General features: G+C 45.1%; 1 protein-coding gene across 1 annotated transcript in view; it reads right to left on the reverse strand.

The window, feature by feature from the left end:
* The window catches only part of LOC126263017 (probable nuclear hormone receptor HR38), an 82,665-nt gene that overhangs the window by 15,275 nt on the left and 43,144 nt on the right, over positions 1 to 24,246 (reverse strand). The window contains exons 3-6 of the mRNA XM_049959983.1: positions 9,048 to 9,356; positions 4,973 to 5,253; positions 1,658 to 1,755; positions 1,134 to 1,534 (exon numbers count right to left, since the gene is read on the reverse strand). Of these exons, the coding sequence (XP_049815940.1) occupies positions 1,134 to 1,534; positions 1,658 to 1,755; positions 4,973 to 5,253; positions 9,048 to 9,356 (1,089 nt within the window). The remainder of the gene's footprint in view (positions 1 to 1,133; positions 1,535 to 1,657; positions 1,756 to 4,972; positions 5,254 to 9,047; positions 9,357 to 24,246) is intronic.

Below are 24,246 nucleotides of genomic sequence, written 5' to 3' on the forward strand. Positions count from 1 at the left end.
GCACTATTGGACTTAACATCTGAGGTCATCAGTGTCCTACAACTTAGAACAACTTCAACCTACCTAACCTAAGGACATCACACACACCCATGCCCGACGCAGGATTCGAACCTGCGACCGTAGCGGTAGCACAGTTCCAGACTGAAGCGCCTGGAACCGACCGGTCACACCGGCCGGCTGTTGTAGAGATAACTTCTGCGATTTGAAGGCCAGGTGTTTATGAGCCAAGACTAGATAAATTCGCATGTCTGTTTGAGTAAACTGCCAGTCAGTGTTTATATATCGATGCTACGTTGATACATAGACAGCCTGATTAATTTCCTCCTGTTTATGCAGGTTCTCAAGCACTTGTGTGTATCGAAGTTATTCCGCATGAAATAGTTTCCTATACTGTGCCAATATAACATAGTTAAACAGAACAGATTCGGCAATAGAAAACGTAAAAAAAAGGAAAAAAAATGGCTGTCACTTCTTTTATTACTCCAGAATCTGAGGAATGATCTTGTATTTTTTATTTATTTTGTATTTAGTGTAGGGTTTTCCTTTTCTGATGACATAGCCAAAATTCATAGATATTTTAATTGACCATAAAAAGAGAAAGGTAAATAAATAATGGACAAGCAGGTGGTGCAAATCGCTTACCGTATGTACTGTAACATTTTCACAGCACCAAGTACGTTTTTTTTCATAATCAGTTATAACAGAGATTCGACAATATGAATAAAATGGTTCAAATGACTGTGAGCACTATGGGACTTAACTTCCGAGGTCGCGCGGTTGCAAACTGAAGCGCCTAGAACCTCTCGGCCACGCCGGCCGGCAATATGAATAAGTGGAATAGAAAACATCGCAAAAAAACGTAAATAACGTGGAATCTTATACCGTGACGAAAAGCGCTATTCAGTTCCCGGTAGTAAGTTATCAGCATGTCTGTAAAACGGTTATAGAAAGTTTCACTGCAGTACTGAAGGTGATCTATCAGTAGCAGCGAAGTAATAACACCAAAACTTCACTAAGCGCTATACGGGTTACGATGCCGTCCCAAACCACGTGACAGGTGCAACAGATGACAGAATTCTCGCGCGGTCATCCAATTGTTCACTTCGTAGCCAGTCATACGTTGCGAGACGAACCTGCGAGTAGTCGAGGCTGGCGAGGTCGGGCGACGTGTCGACGTGCGCGCGCACCAGCGCCGTGATGAGCGAGACGGGCGGCGACGGCGGCGACTCCTGCGGCGACTTGGGCTTGGACGGCAGGCGGCCGCGCCGGCCCTTGAGCGAGTCGGTGCGCACCACCTCCTTCACCATGCCGACGGCGAGGCACTTCTGGAAGCGGCAGAACTGGCAGCGGTTGCGCCGCCGCTTGTCCACGGGGCACGCCTTGTCGGCGAGGCAGACGTACTTGGAGCCCTTCTGCACGGTGCGCTTGAAGAAGCCCTTGCAGCCCTCGCAGGTGCGCACGCCGTAATGCTGGCAGGCGGCCGTGTCGCCGCAGACGGCGCACAGCTGGGACGGGCTGGGCGGCGCGGCCGAGCCTGCGGGCCCCGCACGGCTGCCGGACGGCCCGGGGGCGGCGGGCGGCGGCGGCGGCTGCGCGCTGGCGGCGGCGACGGCGGCGGCGGCCACGCTCGCCGGGGGCGGCACCAGCGCCTCCGGGCCCGGCCCGGCGCCGGGCGAGCTGGAGGCGGACGACGAAGCGGAGGGCGGCGGGCCCGCGGCAGTGAGCACGCGCAGCTTCGGCGACTCGCTGCTGCTGCTGTGGGCAGTCCGTCACAAATGTCGCAATAAGCATCGAAAACGCACATGCGTTAGCGCTCTCGGCCACTACACTGAGGAGACAAAAGTTGTGGGGCAGCTATATGCGCATAGGAAGGTGGCGGTAGTATCGCGTACACCAGGTATGAGAGGGCAGTGCATTGGCGGAGGTAGCTCTCATTCGTGTGAGAGGTGTCCGACGTCTTGGAACCCGGAATGGCAATTGAAGCTAGACGCATGGGACATTCCATTTCGGAAATCGTTAGGGAATCCAATATTACACGATCCACAGTGTCAAGAGTGTGCCGAGAATACCACATTTCAACAACGGGCAACACAGTGGCCGACTGTCTGCACACAATAACTGAGAGCAGCAGCGTTTGCACAGAATTGTCAGTGTTAACAGACATGCAACACTGCGTGAAATAACGGCAGAATTCAATGTGAGACGTATGACACTGTGGCGAAATTGGCGTTAGACAGTATTATGGGTGGTATTCGTGGATAATAAGAGTTTATTGTTTTCCGAGGTTCAAATTGGAGACGGAAATGTGTAAAAACGTACGATGAGGTAGAATGGAAGAATACGTATAAAGTTCCAGTATGAAAGTTCTGACAATAATCTTTAGCACATGGTGGGGTGTTGCATGCGATGAGTTTGGCGTACTCAGTTTTGGAGGAATCAATAATCAGTTTTTTACGTTTATTGTGGTTGAACATTACCGAGCAGAATATTTTTTAAGTAAATTCCTATTAAGCCATTCATAAGGAAAGAAAGAGTGTGGCTGACGAAAAGAAAACAATGGTTAATCAGTAGAACAAATTCGTAGCAATAATCGAAATCAGTCATGTGAGGCGTGACTAGGAAATATGATAACAGACCAGTCAACATACAGGAGAGGTTACGACACCATATAATCTGACGTTGGCGGTACAAAGTCGCGCGGCTCCCTGCGGCGATTTAGATCTCTACAGTGTCTATAAGGATGTTGGGAAACATGTTATTAATTTTCATTACCCTCTGGAGCCATGTAAAATTTTTTGAGCCCACTAAAATTTTCTAGTCTGAGAAAGAGCTTCTAACTTGTCATACCTCGAAAAATATTGAACTCGCTGAAGTCCTTTTTTTTGGCTCTGAGCACTATGGGACTTAACTTCTGAGGTCATCAGTCCCCTAGAACTTAGAACTACTTGAATCTAACTAACCTAAGGACATCACATACATCCATGCCCGAGGCAGGATTCGAACCTGCGACCGTAACCTAGCGAGGTGGCGCAGTGGTTAGACACTGGACTCGCATTCGGGAGGACGACGGTTCAATCCCGCGTCCGGCCATCCTGATTTAGGTTTTCCGTGATTTCCCTAAATCGCTCCAGGCAAATGCCGGGATGGTTCCTTTGAACGGGCACGGCCGACTTCCTTCCCCATCCTTCCCTAATCCGATGAGACCGATGACCTCGCTGTCTGGTCTCCTTCCCCAAACAACCCAACCCTGCGACCGCAGCGGTCGCGCGGCTCCAGACTGTAGCGCCTGGAACCGCTCGGCCACTCCGGCCGGCTGTTTTCTTTTTTTTTTTTTTTACTTCTAAAATACCTCTCTCTCCAACAGATCTTTCCAAAATTCCATGTCGCACTACTTTTGCCATACATAAGGTCCGGAAAACGGCGTTTTTTTGTCCCTCAAAATTTAACTCGTAACAAATACGATGTATTAAAGTGTCTATCTCCCAATTCTGAAATTCACCTATGGTAGATATCTCCACAGTGTCTATGAAGATATCGAGTATTTGCTGTTAATATTAATTGGAGTAGATGTTTCATTATCTTTTTAAAAAAAGAATACGCGATATTTACGCGTCCGGGAACGTTTTCACTTGAGAATCGTTTGACTGGTTTCTGGGACAGGAGCGACAAGGAGGCAATCGAGATAAGAGTGTCGACGAATCTTGTTAATCGAGATACGGGTTTTGCCCTCAGTGGAGCTCGGCGGCCAGCGTTTGGAGCAGTAAGACGGGAGAGCAGCAGTCTGCATCGCGTGGGGCAAAGGTGGACGACGGACGGGCTGTGTGGGTTGCGAGCAGCGTAAACAAACACTCGGGCCGCTGTTACACTATTGTGGAGCCTTTATAAGGAGATGGTCTGTGACACCAAAAGATGGAAAGAGAGAGTAAGCTTTCCGAAACGGGTGACTGGCACTGAGGCAAGAAACGCGTGAAGGTTTTATTGCGGTGAGACGCCGCAAAAACGCTCGTAGACGGAAAAATCAAACCAACAAGGGAACCTCCCCATCGCACCCCCCTCAGATTTAGTTATAAGTTGGCACAGTGGATAGGCCTTGAAAAACTGAACACAGATCAATCGAGAAAACAGGAAGGAGTTGTGTGGAACTATGAAAAAAATAAGCAAAATATACAAACTGAATAGTCCATGCGCAAGGTAAGCAACATGAAGGATGGTGTGTGGTCCCGTGGTTAGCGTGAGCAGCTGCGGAATGAGAGGTCCTTGGTTCAAGTCTTCCTTCGACTGAAAAGTTTAACTTTTTATTTTCAGACAATTATTATCTGTCCATCCGTCCATCCGATGCGAGGTAACTGCGCTGTAGTATGGGGACGCTACACCTAAACAAACATCGAAACACATGACGTCAGTCGACTACAGCGCACGGAAGAGAGAGTATTTCTGCTAACGAGGCTCCCTGGCTGGCAGTTGACTGTTCGCTACTTTGTACGAGAGTGCATTAAATACGTGAGATGTATTCCGTGGGCAATATGAATCCAGCAAATATAGCTCGCGGTCGCAAAACACAGACACTAAACTTATTACAGTGAACAGAGACATTAATGAACGAACGGACAGATCATAACTTTGCGAAAATAAAGAAAGTAAACTTTTCACTCGAGGGAAGACTTGAACCAAGGACCTCTCGTTCCGCAGCTGCTCACGCTAACCACGGGACCACGGCGCTTCTGAGCTCAAATTATCCTTGATGTTGCCTATCTTGCGCATGGACTGCTTCGTTTGTATATTTTGCTTATTTTTTAATAGTTCCATACAACTTCTTCCTGTTTTCTCGATTGATCTGTGTTCAGTTTTTCAAGGCCTATCCACTGTGCCAACTTATAACTAAATCTGAGAGGGGTGCGATGGGGAGGTTCCCTTGTAAGTAAGCGTAATAAATGCAGAGAAGTCGGAGTTGTCGGAAGGGAGGCTGGCTCACCTGGTGGTGGACTCTGAGCGCTGCAGGGGCAGCGAGGCCCTCCGCTGGCGCGGGCTGAGCGCGGTGGCGGCGACGTGCAGCTCGCTGGGGAAGTGCGGCAGGGAGTAGGACTCGTGGCAGACGAGGGGGTCGAAGCCGGCGGCGGCGGCGGCGGCCCCGGGGCTGGGCTGCGGCGGCTGCTGCGGCGGCGGCGGCGCGCCCGCCGGCGGGAAGTAGGGCGCGAAGGGCGCGTGCTGCGGGTGCGGCGACGGCGCGAACTCGTACGGCGACGCGCCCGCCACCTGCCGCAACATGGCCGTCACCAGCGGCTGCCGGCAGACCAGACAGTCCCCTCCCAGCACGTTCTCTTTTGCATTCGGTACTCTTCCCGTACCACAGGTCATCTTAATACCTATAACTATTCCCCACCTATCCCACTCCACATCTGGGCTCCCCTTTCCCTCTTCCTTTTCTATCTTTCCCCATCCCTCCAACTCTTGAAATTATGGCCGTGCCCACACTCCTCCTCACTCTCTGTCTTCCCACTGTCTTCATCACCATATTCACAGATACTACCAAACGGGGCCCCCTACATTGACGCCTCTCAATCCTTCATGACATTTTCCTCTTCCCGTTTCCCTTTTTCCCTAGTGTAGGTCCCACCGCCTTTTAAGCAATGTTTTGCTATTTTACTTCATTGTTTCTGATAGTGTTCCAAATATATATTTTTCCTTTATCTTCACCCGTTAATCCTTATTTTTCCTTTATCTTCATCTTTTAATCCTTCGATTTTAATGTAAACAACAAATAAAATCAATAGTTTAGTGTCATGTAAACTCCAACAAAATTATATACTACGATGGCATCTGTTCTGTCGGACATGTCCGACAGGGTGGTCAGAAAATGTGTGAAATGCTTGTAGGGATGTTACAAGGCAGGTTGTACTGAGACATAAATGTTAAGAAAGGAATTCGATACGTTGCTCCGTTTCCGAGTTATTTAGCATAGAATTTAGCCAATCGGGGCGTCGCGCGCTCGCATTCAAGCGGCCTGCCCGGGGCGGTGTTGCCCAACGCGTGCTTTGTCTCGTTAGCTGAAACTTGAATTTACCCGCGCGACGATCTGATTGGCTAACTTCAATGCTAAATTAATCGGAAACGGCACAACGTATCGAATTTTGTTTTGTAACATTCATATCTCAGTACAACCTGCCCTGCAACATCCCTACAAGCGTTTCAGACATTTTCTGACCACCCTGTACATAGTTAAGGCTCACCGGCCACTTGACCATCTTCTTCTTCTGTGCGAATGCACAAACAGTGCCCGAACTCTTACGGGAATCGGCAACGCGCCGCGAGTAATGAGTATAATGGGCGGGGGCACTACGAATGTAGTGAGGGACAATACGTTGAGAATCTGGGGTTCGCGGGAGGCGTGCCAGAGATAAATCCCTGCAGTCGCCCTCTCCTCTGTGTCCTCGGAGATCCCGGGTTCGAGTCCCGATCGGGGCACACATTTTCATCTGTCCCCGTTGACGTATGTTAACGCCTGTAAGCAGCTAAGGGTGTTCGTTTCTTTGAAATTCCAACAAAATTCATCATTTACCAGATTTTAAAAACATGTGTAAAATTTGTAACCTTTTAATCATATTCGTTTCCTCTCTTTGTGCATTTTAAATTTTTTTGGCTGAAGAACAGAATGTTTTATCGCTGGCAACCTATCCTCTGCCCATATGGGCAGAGAGGGTGAAATAACAACAAAGGAAAAAACCAATGCATTCATCGTGCGACAGTATAAACTACTTGGCATCTGACTTTGGACGTGTGAACTTGTGAAGCGCGTGGCGATGCGTAGGCAGCCGCCACAGAGCTCCGCTCTCCGCAACGAAAGAAGTTCGCTTTAAAGGCTGTAATCCCTACAAAAATCTCGTAAGAAACCTCAGATTCAACTACGGCGTAGCTCTCTACATGCCTCTACGAACGTTAAAAGTCTGTTTTCAATTTAAATGGTACCCGGAATTACATTTTTTTTTCTTGAAATAGGCGAAATTTTCTGTGCCTTCAAACTTATCAAGTCGTATCTCGAAAACTATTCAACTCACTAGATTAGGATGCTATTTTTCCCTTGATTGCCAAAATACTTTACTCGTGAACGTATATTTCCGAAGTAGCGCATCACGATGCGTTTGCTTTGTATAAGGTTCGGAATTTTCATTTTCTATTCTTTTTTTTTTAACATTGCCCATATTCATCTCGTAACAAGTACGATTTTTTTTAAAAAAAAGTCTTTATCTACTACAAAAATAAGGTAAAAATTATGAAATTCACTTATGGTGTTAATTTTTAAGCACGTCAAAAATACGTTCTTATTTCTTTTAAGGCCGGAAATATGTTTTTTACTGAAACAGGCGATATTTTCTCGTTTGGAAAAAATTTCTATTTTAGAACTAGAAGGTTCAGTACTTTGCAAAATGAAAGTAGCAACACAGCAGTATAGGACAGTGCCGGCGGACTAGGGACCAATACAACCCGCTATCTGTTACTGCCAACTACAGTAATTTAACTGGTACCATAGACGCAGTCAGTATCTTCTATGTATTGCTGGTAACTTCTTCCGTTATTTTTTTCGTACGTAACATCTTCCCAATAGTCAAAAAGGTATGTTTTCAGTAGTACGCGGACTTAATGTCCTCATCGCTACCACACAAAAGCAAAGTCTTTGAGCAGACTTTATGCGTTAAGTAAGTACGTCGCGGTTTATCACAGTTGGAGTCTTAGGTGCACTTTGTACACCACTGCCCCATAAGCACTTAGCAGAAGTCACGGCCATGTATAAGTTGAAGACTTTTTTTTATTACCACCTCACGTTAATTAATTATCATCCCCCTTGCTGGATAGTACTTGGATATATATATATATATATATATATATATATATATATATATATATATATATATATATATAGTGTGTGTTTCATCTTACAGTCCATTACTGCATTGGACTGCGGTACAATTATGCTAAGGAGTCGATTCGCGTGTGTCTATTGTCTGTGTTCGTTTTTTTAAATAGAGGTGAAGTGCACCCATATCAAGTGTACCAATCAAAAAGTACAGAATAGTGGCACGGCATCTGACATCTACAATCACATAAATACTCTGCAAATTGCTGAGCAGTGCATGACACGGAGAGCAAAGAAAACACTTGGAATCTGCTCCTGTCAGACTTCTCTGTGCATTTTATTTATTTATTTATTTATTTATTTTGGTGTTGTCGACTTGTAGGCGGGGTTGAAATATGCAACGCTCCACCCATACGTGAGTATTGCTCTTCATTCTCGGACAGTTATCAGTTGCGACTGACAGATGATATCAAAAAAAGATCAGCGCATTTCGCCACGGGTTCGTTTAGTAATTGCGAAAGAGTCATGTGGATGCTCATCTGAGTCCACTGGCAGACGGTACAATAGAGACGACATGCATCACGGCGTAGTTTATTGTTAAAATTTCGAGAGCGTATATTCTTAGGAAACTTACAATGAAATGAACACCCTTAGCTGGTTACAGGCGTTGACATACGTCAACGGGGACAGATGCAAATGTGTGCCCCGACTGGGGCTCGAACCCGGGATCTCCTGCTTACATGGCAGACGCTCTATCCATCTGAGCCACCGAGGACACAGGGGATAGCGCGACTGCAGGGATTTATCTCTGATACGCCTCCTGCGAAACCCACATTCTCAACGTATTGTCCGGCACTACATTCGTAGTGCCCCCGCCCATTATACCCATTACCCGCGGCGCGTTGCCGATTCCCGTAAGAGTTCGGGCACTGTTTGTGCATTCGCACAGAAGAAGAAGATGGTCAAGTGGCCGGTAAGCCTGAACATGTCCGAAATATCTTAGGAAACTTGCCCAATATTTTGCTTCCTCCTAGGTATATCTCTGAAAAAGACAATGAAGGCAAGATTAGAAGGACTCGGGCATACCAACAATCGCTGCTCTCGCAGAGTATTGATGCAGATGCCGAAGATTTGAAGGGTGAAAACTGGTGTTGGCATTGCGCAGTCGGGTGACTGGTGAGGAGGAAAGTGTACTGACCTGGTGGTGGTGGTGGTGCGGCTGGTGCTGGTGGTGGTTGTAGGGCGGCGCCACGTTGTAGCAGTCGTCGTCCATCTTGTAGGGCCCGGCGGCGGCGGCGGCCTGGTGCGGGTAGCGCGGAGAGTACGTCTCCTGGAAGCTGGGCAGCGGCGCCGGCGCGGGGGCGGGCGCGGGGGCGGGCGCTGGCGGCTCGGGGGCGGTCTGGAAGACCACGTCCGGGAACGGGTCGATGTCCTCGGAAAGCGCGCCGGTCTCCTCCGAGTAGGGCGCGGACAGCAGGTCCGCGAAGCTGCTCGATCCGAACGGGGCCTGTGGGCAGCGTGGACGCCGTCCCGCATGGCATCGCTCTCTGGCGTCGCGGCGCGGCGCGGTGCGCATGCCCGCCGGCAGCCAATCGGCGCTCCCATCACCCGCTACCGGCCAATGGCGAGCTGCCTGCTGCGCAGCCAGCGACCCGCGTTCTCCCTCACGTGGACATCCTACTCCCGCTGGTCCCATCTCTTTGGTGGCGGACTGCATTCACCGCGAGGGGATTACGGTGTCCGAATAGCCAATAGTCAGCCAATATTCGTCTTTACTCATGTGTTACAATAACGACAGACGCGTCACCAATGAAGCGGGGTTGCTTCTTTTTGGACACGGCTCTGCCTGAAGGAGCTCGACTTGCGTTGGCCGTGCCGTACAATGTGTCCCATTTATCTTACCACCCCACATAACTTTTTGTTCGGAAGCATAATAAAAGGTACCAAACGGATGTTGTTTTACTACCAGGAGTACATTAAACAGCACTGCATTGTGAGGATATGGACTACAGTACGTCTTTTTTTTCTTTTAATGTCCATATCAACATGACGTTATTAAAACGTACCACGAAACTGTCTTCGACTCTCCTGTACTAACACACTTGTTGGGCATGACAGTAAACAAATGGAAACACAAGGAAAATGCACACTGACGATTCAGTCAACTTTCTTCAGGTGAAGGTTTCTGAGAGTACAATAGCAATAACGAAAAGAATCTGGAATGCTTTTCATCTATGGACGACGTAAGTTAATAGAACAGTAACTGCAAATATGTTTCCTTATTTACTATATGTGTACAAGTAGTGTAATACTAGTCACCCATAATATTATTCCACCGGGAAGTAAGGCCACTTCCGTCAGCTTATCGTGAGGTTCTTTTTTGTGATATTTCACGAGGACACTCTGAACCACTTGATAGTATATGCACAACTGGCTTGAAATCATTCACAGTGCAAGGCGCTTTCCTTAGTCACCACTGTGTTTGTTTTCTGTAACGTCACTCCTTATTTCTGACAAGGCCACGGGGGGCCAGGTGTAGTAATATCCTGATCGGATAGTACTGTAGTACTTTTAAATGATGTGTTGTGTACAGTAAACAGAAAGATCGCAGTGCATTTTCCTTGTATTTCCCTTTGCTTACTCTCAGTGCCAGCAAGTGGACTAGCTACGTTATGCCGTGTCCTGCACTAGGCACAGAAGGTCAAAGTCAGTTTTGTGTTACGTTTCTAATAGCGTTATGCTTTCCTAAATGATACACTGTCATTCATTCTTGAACAGGAAGTGGGTTACAAAAGGCAATAATGCTGGTTGATGTCCTCCTGGTAGTTAAACATGTACGTGAAACATTTTTTTTATTCTGCTTCACACAAAAAGTTACTTTGGGTGGTCAAAACAAATGGGGCACCACATATGTGACGTGTATTGTATGCCTGCAGTAGATCGTAAAATGCCTAAGATGTTGAAACAAGAAATGATAATGCGCAAATAGGCAAGTATTTTAATACCTTTTCTCGTCTGCCCATATACTGAAGTGTATGGAGTGGGTCGATGTATCTTTCCTTAACACCATTCGAGAGATCCTAAGAAGAGAAAGAAGGTAATGAAACGCCTGTTACGTGACGACAAAAGAAAATGTGGGCTGCAGGAGCGGCGCAGTTTCCGCCCTATTGTCCCGACGTCTCTATGGCTATGGCAGTGAAACTGTGCTATGATCACTTCCTTGCTCTGCATATTTATCATATTTTCCGCTATTTTTCTGAATACTTTCACTCCAAATATTAAGAAGCAATATACTTTTCAGGGACTTTCGAATGTCGTTGTAATATGTTCCAATAAAGTAAGTTTATAATTGCTTCACTCTGTTGGGGGATAAAACAAATCGATTATTAAACACAGAGAAAAGTGCTCCACTTGTTTCGATGCCTTCATCCGTTTCCCAGATATCACGGGTGCTCACTTCACCCGACCCTTCTTGTGAAGCAACGAGGAGTGCCAACTCAGCACAACTTCGGTAGGCCTTTCAGTACGCTACTACATATTAATATTGCCCACCTTCGGTTTAATGAAAATGTTTGTGTATGTGAGTGACTTTTTAAAATAACCTTACACATATTAAGCTGACAATACAACAATGGCGTGGAATGTATTGGGTGACAAGAGAAGTAGGCGAGTGTTTGCTTAAGGCAAAGCATCAGAACAGTTTGTGGAAGAGAGACATAGAAATGTCCCAAGAGCTCATCGCCATTTGACAGTGTATATTTCTCTTCTGAACATCGCATATAGAAAATAACTGGCAACCCTTACTAGTCTATTAATTCAGGGAAACAATTAAGATAGGATGACAGGAGCTGATTACCTTTTATCCAGGGAAGAAAAACATTACTTAATGGCTTAGTTTTCGAAATAGCATTAAATTTTAAGCTAACATTGACTTTCTGCAGAGTAAAGAGTCATGGCAAAAGATGCCAGGCGTGTGGGTTTCAAATATGTAACTGTACAAAATAAGTTTCAGCAACAGTAAGATGTATACAAGGTTTGCATTCATTTGTCACTGAGTGTATTCCAAGAAATTATCTTGCGTCGACATGAGAGGGCGTGCGTGCCCTCTTGATATGACTGTAGCCAAATCAAAAGCTGATGCAAATATATAAGTGTACGAATACATTTTTTCTATTATAAAAATTTGAGGCCAAGTACAGAACTCTGAAGGAGATGATGATGATGATTGGTTTGTAGGGCGCTCAAATGCGCGGTCATCAGCGCCCGTACAAAGTCCCAAATTTTACACAGTCCAATTGAGCCACTGTCACGAATGATGATGATGATGAAATGATGAAGACAACACAAACACCCAGTCCCCGGGCAGATTCTGAAGGAGAGGAGCGAGTTGCTGGCACACAATAATATGTCATAAAAATTATATGAAAACTACATATCATAATTTATATGGATAATTTAATGTTATTACCTTATGAAATAAATGAATACCTGAGTGCCATGCATTTTAGGAACCGTTTAACAGCTGTGAGGGCAGCACAGGCTGCTACAACAGTTAACAATAACAAAATAAAACTGCTATGCACATGTCATGCCATGCATAAAAGAAAACTATTTCGAAAGTCCGGAGGCAGCGCAGAAGTTTGATTGGTTGAAGCTGTGCTTGCTTAGTGCTGTAACATCGCAGCTACTACATTTAACTGGATCCATACAGGCTCAACTTTCACCATGTCTTAACATGCATTTTACATTTCAATTCGCCATGCATCAGCGTGACCACATGCAGATGATAGCCAGGAAATTGCCATCTAGAAAGTTGCTATCCATGCTGGTCGTGATTTCATAACAGTTACGCAATGTGCAGCCCAAATAGAGAGAGAGAGAGAGAGAGGAAAAAAAATCTAGGAACATAGCAACGAGGATCTGCCTCGCACAACATGCTAAAAACATCAGCTTATCAGTTTATTACTTGCCACTGACTAAAAGACTAGCTAACTAGCTTTTTCTTTGAAAAATATTCATTAATTACTAAGATAACATAAATCGCTCTAATTGTTCCAACACGTTTTTCTATGATCAGCATTTGCCGATTTTCATTGTTGTGATAAATACGGCGTATTGTAACTAATATGATTTTATAGTTGGGATAACCTCAGATGTCCGATTCCGTCAGAAGCATTCCGTCTGATGCAGAGCGTAGGCTTGCTGCAGCATAGACATATATAAAAATACATAGAGGTAATGTCTACAAATTGGCTGGCTTGTGTTACGGGGTTCGACGTTTGGAAGCGGGTATGCCCACATCGAAGAAAGTGGCACATAAGACGGTCGACAGCGGTTGTAGACCAGACTTCAAAACATGCTAATCGTGTATGGCATGCTCCAGAAAAAGAATTGAAAAAATCTGACAAGGAATAATTGTCTCATGGGTGTGCGAGCATCGGTAACTCGTAGGCTTCAGTAAGAATTTCGTTAATAGCTTGCATAGCTGTTGCCCGTGATTTGACCGTACGAAACGTAGAATGGTTGTTCGGTGCAGATTTAGAGAGGTGTTTCTTCTCGTTCTGTTGGAAGACAAAACAGAGTAAATATATATTTTCCTGATTTATATTTTCTGCATTGATAAATAGTCTTCTGTCCGGAAGGCTAAATCGTTGTCGGGGTGAGTCGTTTCTCGCATGGTACGATCGCTTCATGTTTCCTTTACAAAGGTGCAGAAACGTTATTTCCACAACTACCAGAAGCTTTGAAAAGATTAGATGACACGCATTTGCACCAAATGCCGATAACAGTTTTCGGACAATACAGGCTCGGATGGCTGCCGAGGTGAAGCCACACATTGTGTATCGTGAACAGTGACGGTTCTGTAACACTTCGTGCAATTATGCCCTATTCCACTCTCTCCCCGTCACTTCAGTCATATGTCTGTTGTGGCATTCCATAAGACAGTATTTTATTTATAGGGCGTCCATGCGAATGATGCCTACATCTTTCCGGAAGTCGTGGAACAGGGTTCCGCAAAGTACAGCCATCTGGGTCTCGTGGTCAAACAGATCGAGCTACTTTTCACAACGAATCATTCAGAGGAATTGTTTGATTTAAGGGCGAAAACGCTTTGTCCCATTTTTGTTATCCAAAACTAGCGTCAGTGATGAAGCGTCACACCCTGATGGTTATAGAAGTTTCTTATGAGATCTGTTGGGGGTCTTGTCTGTGATGTTGTTGTTGTTGTGGTCTTCAGTCCTGAGACTGGTTTGATGCAGCTCTCCATGCTACTCTATCCTGTGCAAGCTTCTTCATCTCCCAGTACGTACAGCAGCCTACATCCTTCTGAATCTGTTTAGTGTATTCATCTCTTGGTCTCCCTCTACGATTTTTACCCTCCACGCCGCCCTCCAATACTAAATTGGTGATCCCTCGATGTCTCAGAACATGTCCTACCAACCGGTCCCTTCTTCTCGTCAAGTTGTGGCACAAGCTCCTCTTCTCCCCAATTATATTCAATACCTCCACATTAATTATGTGATCTACCCATCTAATCTTCAGCATTCTTCTGTAGCACCACATTTCGAAAGCTTCTATTCTCTTCTTGTCTAAACTATTTATCGTCCACGTTTCACTTCCATACATGGCGACACTCCATACAAATACTTTCAAAAACGACTTCCTGACATTTAAATCTATACTCGAAGTTAACAAATTTTTCTTCTTCAGAAACGCTTTCCTTGCCATTGCCAGTCTACATTTTATATCCTCTCTACTTCGACCATCATCAGTTATTTTGCTCCCCAAATAGCAAAACTCCTTTACTACTTTAAGTGTTTCATTTCCTAATCTAATTCCCTCAGCATCAACCGATTTAATTCGACTACATTCCATTATCCTCGTTTTGCTTTTGTTGATGTTCATCTTATATCCTCCTTTCAAGACACTGTCCATTCCGTTCAACTGCTCTACCAGGTCCTATGCTGTCTCTGACAGAATTACAATGTCATCGGCGAACCTCAAAGATTTTATTTCTTCTCCATGGATTTTAATTCCTACTCCAAATTTTTCTTTTGTTTGTCTGTGATAGTGCCCCCAATTTGAGTCCATTCTCGCTCGTTGTCCGTGGGCGCCATTGGCGTACAACGTGCAATTCGGTACGACTTCATCGAGAACAATATTTATTTATTTTTGCGATGCTCGCACACCTTGACGGATGCAGGGCTAGGGGTGCGGGTGCGAATACCGGCGGGGGCGAGCCGGCGACGGCCTGCGGCGAGGGCGGGGTGGGCCCCGGCGGAGACTGCGACGCGGAGGCGGAAGGCTCGAGCTCCGGCCGGCCCATGGCTGCTGGCGGCGGAGACGGGGCCGCTGGCGGCGCGCTCGCCTCGCTATCCGAGCCGCTGTGTGCACTCAGGGTGGCCGCACCTGCGCATGCGCAGCGCGCGCCTCTACTCTACCCTGCCTTCCTCTTGCTGCGCAGCTCGCATGTCTACCTCATCGGGCAGTCACGAAGTCTTAATTATAGCCTCAAAAAAATAATGTTACGTAATTAATTTTTCTTTGTTTGCAGTAACACGTTTGCATTCCCGGTACGCTTTGAAATCCAGGCGCGATAGTACCATAGCACGCCACTGGAGGAGCCAAAGGAAGATGTCTCAGCCGATTATTAAAGTGGAGTGTCGTGTGGTAATTCAGCAGAAATGTGGCAGCTGGTCAGACATAGTTGCCACATTTTTGCTGCTGCCAAAAACGAATTATCGCACGATACTCCACTTTAACAACGGACTGCGCCATCTTCATTTCGCTCTTGCCGTGACGCGGTGATTTTGTCGTCTACCAGTATAACACACGTGTACTGCAGACAAACAAAAATTAATGATGTAACTGTACGACTACCTATCGTACTGGAGGACACACTTGTACAGACATAATATTCTGAAACTGAAGCCTATTTTGCCCCATCAGTGGCATCTCGAAACAGCTAAAGCACAGGGCGATCACAGATTATTGGACGACTCCATAAGGCTAGATTTTTCTCTACACGTAATTATGTTACGTGACCTTGCCATCGTCTCATGCAGAAACTGGCATTTGCCCGCGCATTGCCTCCACACTGAAGCAGTGAGGCTGCCGTAGTGTATCATTGCACCACCGTTTCCCGAGCTCGAGCTGTGTCGCTACGCTGTGACATGCTGTTATTGCTTTCCGCTGTGAAACGTCGTTTTCGAAGTCGGTCTTAATGGAACCGAGAACGATGTTGAAAATTCGCGTACATTCCAAATACGCGGAATTAGTGGTATCTCTTTCAAAGGAGGATCTACGTAAGTACACACAAATCTGCAGTCGTCTCTTACACCGCGCAAAACGTTTTCGCGAGGCTTCGCAGGAGCTCCGGTGTCTTGACACAGCACAGCAGCGGAACGTGGTAAGACGTCTGTAGTCCACTGCCACTGAGTCGATCGATTTCGACGAGAACCGCCACAGCGTAGGTGTTGTTCAGCTCGAGGCCGAGAAACCGTCTCGCACTGATAGGCCTCAAAAAACTGTTTCTTACTACTGCGGGCAGTTTTTGGGCGCGGTAGTACTCTACACAATAGAAGATGTGCATTTTTTATTGTTACTTTTGGAAAACGTATCTGCGTTTGCGACTGATCGTAGTTGTGGAGGCCCTAAGATCACGAGAAGACACAGACAGTCTCGTTGCTGTTCGACCTCCATTTAGAGGACAATTTCGGGCCGTGTTTCTCTGGCGTCATCGTCTCGAACAATTTCGCGACAAGAAAACCGTGTCCTGTCGAAGAAAAGGATACGGTAGACTCAAACAGTCGAAAAATGGGGTCGAAAAGATACCTTAGGAGCTTGTAGAAATCATTACTAAGAGCCAGTCAGCGGTTACTGGCCGCAACACCAAGTCAGGAAATGCCACGGAAGGAATAGATCTTGCCAAAGCTGCAGCCTGTACACAAACTGAATATTTATATTCCGCAGATGGTGTTACGGTGCTTCGCAGAGGGTGGCGGACACCACGTACTCCCCTGCCGCCGCCCTTCTTGCTTCCGCGAGTGAGAGGGAGAAAGTAATCTGTTACCTGACCCTTTTTGGAACGTGTGTTCTAGGAATTTTAATTGTCAGCCTCTACGCTTCTCTTGTAAAACGTGCTACGGAGGTTGGAAGAGCATCGCTATGATACTGGCTAAACGAACCTGTGACGAAACGCACAGCTGCGCTTTGACCTCCCTTTATTAATCCGACTTGAACAGTGACACCATAGAGTAGAATGAATTTCGTGTGAATCTGTGACACGTGTACGTTACAAAACAGCATGCAGTACAAAGCTTTATCGGAACGAATTCTCAAGGATAATGGAGTGACGTTTCTTTTATGTGGAAAAACCAGTACTCACAATTTTACGAATATGAGTTTGGTGACAGAGCAAAAGCAAAAGTGAGACGTGATTTGTAGTGTTTCTAAGCCAAGCCCGCTGTGCATTTGAACGTTTTCAAACAATGGATAAGGTCACAATTGGAAGCCGAATAGGACGGAGAAGAAGGCTTCATTTTTGTGAGATACTAACTTACAGTAGCAACGAAATCAATTTCTAAGAAGATCGAGCGGTCGCCGGCAACAGTTTCTACGCATGGGAATCACACGCAATGGCTCTACGGCTATATAACTACCGAGCAAGGTGGCACAGTGCTAAGAACTGGGGCCGCATCAGAGAGGATGGCAGTACGAATCCGAGTCCGGCATCCAGATTTACGTTTTTCATTGTTTCCCAAAATCGCTAAAGGAAAATGCCTGGATGTTCCCATCGAGAAGGATACGGTCATTTTCCCCCTCCCCCCCCTACATGCTTCCTCAGGCTGATTCTGTGCAATTTCATCCTCTAAGGTTTCGTCTTGGACGTTATCAGAATCGAGATGTGCCATTGCTTGAAGGATTTGGCGCTATTCGAACTATGAACTGTGATGTTACTGGGGAAACCCACATGGACAGCATCTAAGGTCAGCACACAACATTGCTTGAAATGGTGACAATGCCTTTTATTTACTTTCGGTGTTGGAGAGATATAGCCTTATAACATTGTCCATTAATTTGTAATCACCTTGAACAATAACTAGTCATTATAAGATAATGAACTCATTGTTATTACCATCTTATTTTGAGTTGTTGGTGTTTCGGCTGCACCAACGTGAGCTAATTACTTTATTCTTGATGGACGGAAGGCGTGTTTATTAGAATGTTATCTCATGTACCATTTTTATTTATTTATTGCCAAATTATAGACCTGTTACCTGATGTTTAAAACAGGTGGTACATGTTACCATTTCCATTCTGCGCAGAATTCTAGCCCCACTGCAATCTAATTTAGAGTGAATACAGCAGGTGTAATAGCAAACACTCTAGCGGAGCCGGCGGTGAAATTAATATCCGTTATTGCTACATAATTATCAGGCGCTAGACCAAAACTGCTTTGATGCCAAACGTTCAGGTAATAGCGGTAGAACGGCAAGTTAATAATATTGTGGCGGCAGACTAAGCAATTCAGTGTAGTAGAGTAAGGTTTGTTTCTAGGCTATTAATGAACGAAGTTCAAGAAATAATAATGAATGTGCAAAGCATATTATTTATGTGTGCTTGTATCTGTGTATCATTGTCGCTGTTGGTTCCTTGTATTTGGCTTAGTGCTTTACAAAATGCTTGCTTGGAGTTACTTCTGAAATATCTTTCATGTACATTTGTCCCGGAGACAAAAAGATGTTCGCGTGTTGTTATGAATAACGCCATCAAGAAGTTGACTCTTTTGCCCGTCTCTTTACCTTTACGGTGTGGCAGTCTGTGAAATGAATCAATGAAGATAACTAATACTGAGCACTGAACGTGTTCAAAAAAGAGTCTCTGCCCAGTATTGTAACGTATTAGTCTACAATCACTGAGCTGCTTTCTTGTAGCTTCTGTGCTTTTTTTCTCTTATGCTGCAGCTGTAGATGCTTGTGAAGTTGATGGAGAGCAGTGGCGGTCGTTTGAAATGATACCGATCAGAACGGTTTCGTTGTAACACAAGATTTACGTTGCTATCGTGATTGTCCATCGCGGGAATCTGATAAAAGTGCTCATTTATATCTAAGAAGAGCTGGTCCACAAAATGCACTCAGAACCACGGTGCGTCTTATCTGCAGTATGTTAAGTGTTTTCATCCGGTGGTCACGGCTGGACAGCGGCTCGTAACTTGCTACTCACGTGGCAACGAAGTGCCCGCCATTGACCACGGCCAACACGATATCAGTGCAGAAAATGCCAGACCTGATTACGAAACGACAAATAGCATGGTGGTGGCGGATCTCTACTCGTAGAGCGCCTTTGTGATCATTGGCGAGTACCCTCCTCCAGCTAAATGGAGGGCTTGAAGAATAGTGCCCAGTCCACAAGGGTGGAGCTGAGAGGGTACCACGTCATTGCGGCCTCATGCGTCCGAACACTGCATCCCTTATTCTGTTGCAGACGACTGTTGGCGTCAGCAAACGTGCAGATAGGCGAAATTATTCGTAAACCAGGATCGTGGAGAATCACTGTTTGTGGTTTATTTTTAATAGTCTTAAATTTTCAATATTATCCATGTGATGATCTATGGTAGACATTCAAGTATCGTGTTCGACAACAGCATGGTTGGAACTTCAGAGTTTAGGACAATTTTCCAGACTGTAGAATTATGGAGGAAAGTTGGGACGAAACTTAAGCTTAGATATCTCTAGTGTGTACAGTAACAATGACAGTTTTCACCATTCATCCGGATTCATAATATTGAGTTACCGATAAATACTATGTACAGCTTTAAAGAATTTGTTTCGAATGTAGAAATTCTTCAGACGCCGATTGAATCGATATTAAATAACACTCTGGCAAGTTAATACCCCTTGTAAACGGAATTTATAATGTTCTACGCGTTTGATATATATTGATGAGAAATACGTATCTCTATTCTGAATAAATCACGATTGTAACTTCCGAAGTTTTGAATTCCGAGTCAGGAGTAATGTAAGATCATCGCTGTAGGCTGTGAACCTGTACCAAGAGATATCGCTGTTTCATTACTCAACACATCATGTGACTAAGAGACAGATCGCGCCCTTTGTTTCAAATATTTCCAAATTCTCAATTTTCTTTTCATGTGTCTATAGTGTCGGTAGAATTATTAATTTAGAGTGGTGCCAAAAAAAAAAAAATGCTCGTTTTGTAAGGGATGGAACAGTCTGAGCAGAGGTAAATAAGTAAATTGTAACTGGATATGTTGTAATCTACGATATTTATTGATCTTTGTTGTTGTCGACTAGGGTAAGGGCAAACGCCAGCGCTCCGTGTTTGTAATATATCCAATTTAGCGACAAAAGCTGCCCCGTTCCCAGCATCCAGTGATCACAGCAGCGCCGCATGGCTATGACGTTGGCAGATGTGTCAACCTCTTACGAGCTCCACCGAGAACTGGGCGTCACCTTGGGAGAAGTATCTGAATAGTAATGAACCACTATTAACGAACGAAATTTGGCGTGTGAGTGACCTGGTTTGTTGCAAGCGACACGAGTTAATATCGAATATTGAAGAACCTCTTACTTAATCAGAGGCAAGTTTGCTCTGCGTAGAATTTCCATTGCTAGGACCCTCGGATTAATCGGACACGATCGAGGGGGTGCAATCGAGGGTGTGAAACGCCTTCCGAGCTCGTGTTACTTGTTTTTGATTTGGTAGAGAACAAAAGCGCGTCACGCCGCGCTAAATCACGGCATGCCGGCCGTCGCTCCAGGAGCGTGCGAAATTAATAATAGAGGCTGTGGAGAGGGGGCGATGAGTGTGGGCGGGTGGTAGGAGCGGGGGTTGGGAGCAGGAGGAGGTAGGGGGAGGGGGAGTGGTCGCGCTCCAGGGCTCGCAGCAATCCCGCCGCCACTGGGGACACATTCCGCCAAATGTCAGCCCGCCCTGTCGTGTCCCGTGCTGCAGGCAGTGCCGCGGCATTCTTCTGTCGGCGCATCTTCCAGGAAATTTGTAAAAAGAAAGGGGTGGAGCAGTGCTTCCTAAACTACACGTGCGCTCCTTTGGTAGGCAGCTTCGGCCCCTGACTACTAATTTGCAAGGTCTAAGATCTCGATCCGGCACATGTATAGAGTTGATATCAACGTTTTTTTTATGTTCGTACAGCAACGTGCGTCAAGTGTCAACTTTTTTTGAGGGCTATGAACAGTTTTATGTATGAGATCCATGAAAATAGCGATGTCGCATGTGTTTCGTTCAAATTGATAAACTGGGGAACCGTGCCATCATGTAATGTTTGATTTGGGCTGATTTATTGCCTAGGCAAGATCATCAAAAGGTGCTGAATTTTTATGAGTGTGCTGTTCGTTCCATTTCAACAGTTAACAGATGGTCGGCCGTACTTCTCTTGATGATAACATACGAGAAAGACGTCCTAAACCTACAAATACAGATAAAAACATCCAGAAAGTGTACGAAAAGTTGTCGGACTATCGGTGGAGAAAGGTGAATGAAATAGCTATAGGCGTATTAAAATATTCAGATCTAATTTTTCTGTATGTCCAGGTTCTTTTTTGGTTTAAGTTTCATGCTTGCATCCTCTGTTGTCAGCAGAGACAGTGAATACTTTCTGTTCACCAGATAATGCAGTCTAAAATGTGGTACATACTGTGAAAAGGGACAGTCTAGATATCTCGCGCTTCTAACATAATATTTAAGCTTTAAAGATGTGCAATGTTTAATACCTTGCACTCTTATTAACAAGTGGCATATAAAAAAAAACAATTTAATTTGTTAAGGTGGTCGATATGAGCATAATGTAATTCAGGGCACACATACAATCGATATATTTCGTTTTTGGAAGCAAACTCTCCGCGAGTATAGAAAAGAGCCGTGTAGTGACCGAAATTGAAGGTCTGTCAGACAGTCTTCACTATCATTGCCGTCATAATCTTTGTACACAGGAAGCAACACTTCGAGGAAAAAATCTTAACAGACACTGTTAAAATAGAACGACAGATTAATCTATGCAGTTATGGTTCAAATGGCTCTGAGCACTATGGGACTCAACATCTTAGGTCATAAGTCCCCTAGAACTTAGAACTACTTAAACCTAACTAACCTAAGGACAACACACACACCCATGCCCGAGGCGGGATTCGAACCCGCGACCGAAGCAGTCCCGCGGCTCCGAACTGCAGCGCCAGAACCGCTAGACCACCGCGGCCGGCTATGCAGTTATGGTACTGTTGTGCATTGCCCTTAGTGGATGTATCTGCATGCATTACCCTTGAAGGATGCAGAACAGTATTCTCAATCGAGATTTGAATCCACGCGAATCAGAGTCGTAAATCATAGAGTGAACTCCTTGAGATAAAATTGCAACATCTCCTGACGCCATCTACCAAGTCAGATGACATTTTATAGATTTATTTCGTTCACTGAATGATTCATTAATCTGTGGCCCGTCTCCTATCTGAATCGGCCGTTCCCAGAAATCTCCTAATCCACACGTATTATAAAAATGGATGTACGTATACAGGATGGTCAGAAACAGTCTTAAAAGCTTCTTAGGGTGTTCCAGTGTAGGTTGCGCTGAGAACTAATTATTAACAAAACTTCGATGCGCTGTTTGCGAGTTAATTAGCACTACGGTTATAAAGCCAGGCCGCGGTGCGCGCAAATTCAAGCGACCAGCCGGAGACAGTGTCGTCAAACGTGTCGTTCGTTTGGTTTCCTGAAATCGAACAAGAGAGCGATACAAAAATTGAACGTGGGACAGTAGTACGGATTGATTGGCTAACTTCAATGTTAATTAACTCGGAAACGGCTCAACGTATCGATTTTTTTCCCTTAACAGAGATTTCTCAGCATAACCTGTCCTGCCACGGCCTTACGAATTTTTCAGACTGTTTCTGACAACCCTGTATATGTTCGTATGTATGTTTGTACGTATGTGTGTATGTATGTCCCGCATTTCTTTCTGAACTACTGGACAGAAAAATATATCATTGTACGACACAGTTCAGGAGACATGTTGCGTGAAAAACTGGCTCATCGTGCATGACGTTTTAATTTATTACTTCTTTACTAGTAACTCTATTCACAACACATTTCGTAAACGGTAACCACATATAACATTGGATGTTGCTACAAAATTCTATCATTGTACAGCACATAGTTGAGGATATACGACGTCATTAACATTGAGCTTCGTTGAAATGAAACTGCAGGGCTAAATTAGCTCGAGATGTAGCTGAAATGTGTGTGCAGATACGTGTGAATTATGTTAAATATGTGTCAAATATATCAAAGGCACGGGTAGAAAGCTCTTCCTAACCCCCTGGAACGATTTCAACCAAGTTTGGTACACACATTAGTTACAATCTGGAAAGAAGTACTGTGGAGGTAAGAACCACCAGCCTCCTATTGGGGTGAGCGTGATAACGTGGAGAGAGAAGGGAGAAGAAGAGAAGGCGGATAGAGAGAGGGGCAGGAAGAGATGGAACGAGAGACGGGTGGAGGAGATGGACAGAGAGGGGGTGAAGGAAGGGATGGGCAGAGAGAGGGGGAAGGAGGAGACAGACTGACAGAAGATTGGTATAAATACATACCCGGGTAACGCCAGGTGCTCAGCTCGTTACTTATCTAAATGAGTCGTTCGTAGAAATCGAAAGTTCCTTATCTTAAAGTCGTAAAAATGGGTTGCGTAACACTTCCTGTTGTTGAGAAGTCTCAATGAAATAGTGACATTTCGAAATAACAGCGTTTTATGAATGGGACACATATCATTTTTCAATGGACTCAAGGGCTTTGGTTCACTAATCTTTAAGCGTTATCTCAAGAGCCCGAACGCTCAAGAGCGCAAACGCTTGGAACTACGGCCTTTCGGTCAGATTACACAGGTCGAGCAGCACTTTTGAGTTCACTTTATCATTGTAAATATGAGTTCCACGAAATATACGTCAATAAGATAGCATTTGGAAAGGTGTTATTTTTCGCTAATAATAAAACGCTGTGACAGTCTGAACTGAAATTGCGGAGATAGTTTCAAAAAGAAATAGTAGCAAAGCAACAACTGAAACATATTGTTGAACTAGAAATATTTCAAGTGTCTTATATACAGTAAGTTAATTACAGACGGAATGCTGTTATTAGCAGACACTGGGCGAAGGAGACTTCCGTGACCTCCACCACATGATTCAGATTCTCTAAGGGTACATAAAGTTTAACAGCACTGAAACTCCAGCAGGTAATAACAAACAGGGAAACATTGCGTGACACTGTCTAATAGAAATACTTTGGTTCAAGGTATTTTATGACAGTAAACTGAGAAGGCAAACATATTAATATGTAACAGAACAACAAGAGATTTTAGTTCCCACCAA

Source organism: Schistocerca nitens, chromosome 6 (assembly GCF_023898315.1).
Source record: "Schistocerca nitens isolate TAMUIC-IGC-003100 chromosome 6, iqSchNite1.1, whole genome shotgun sequence".
NCBI classification, from domain to species: Eukaryota; Metazoa; Arthropoda; class Insecta; order Orthoptera; family Acrididae; genus Schistocerca; species Schistocerca nitens.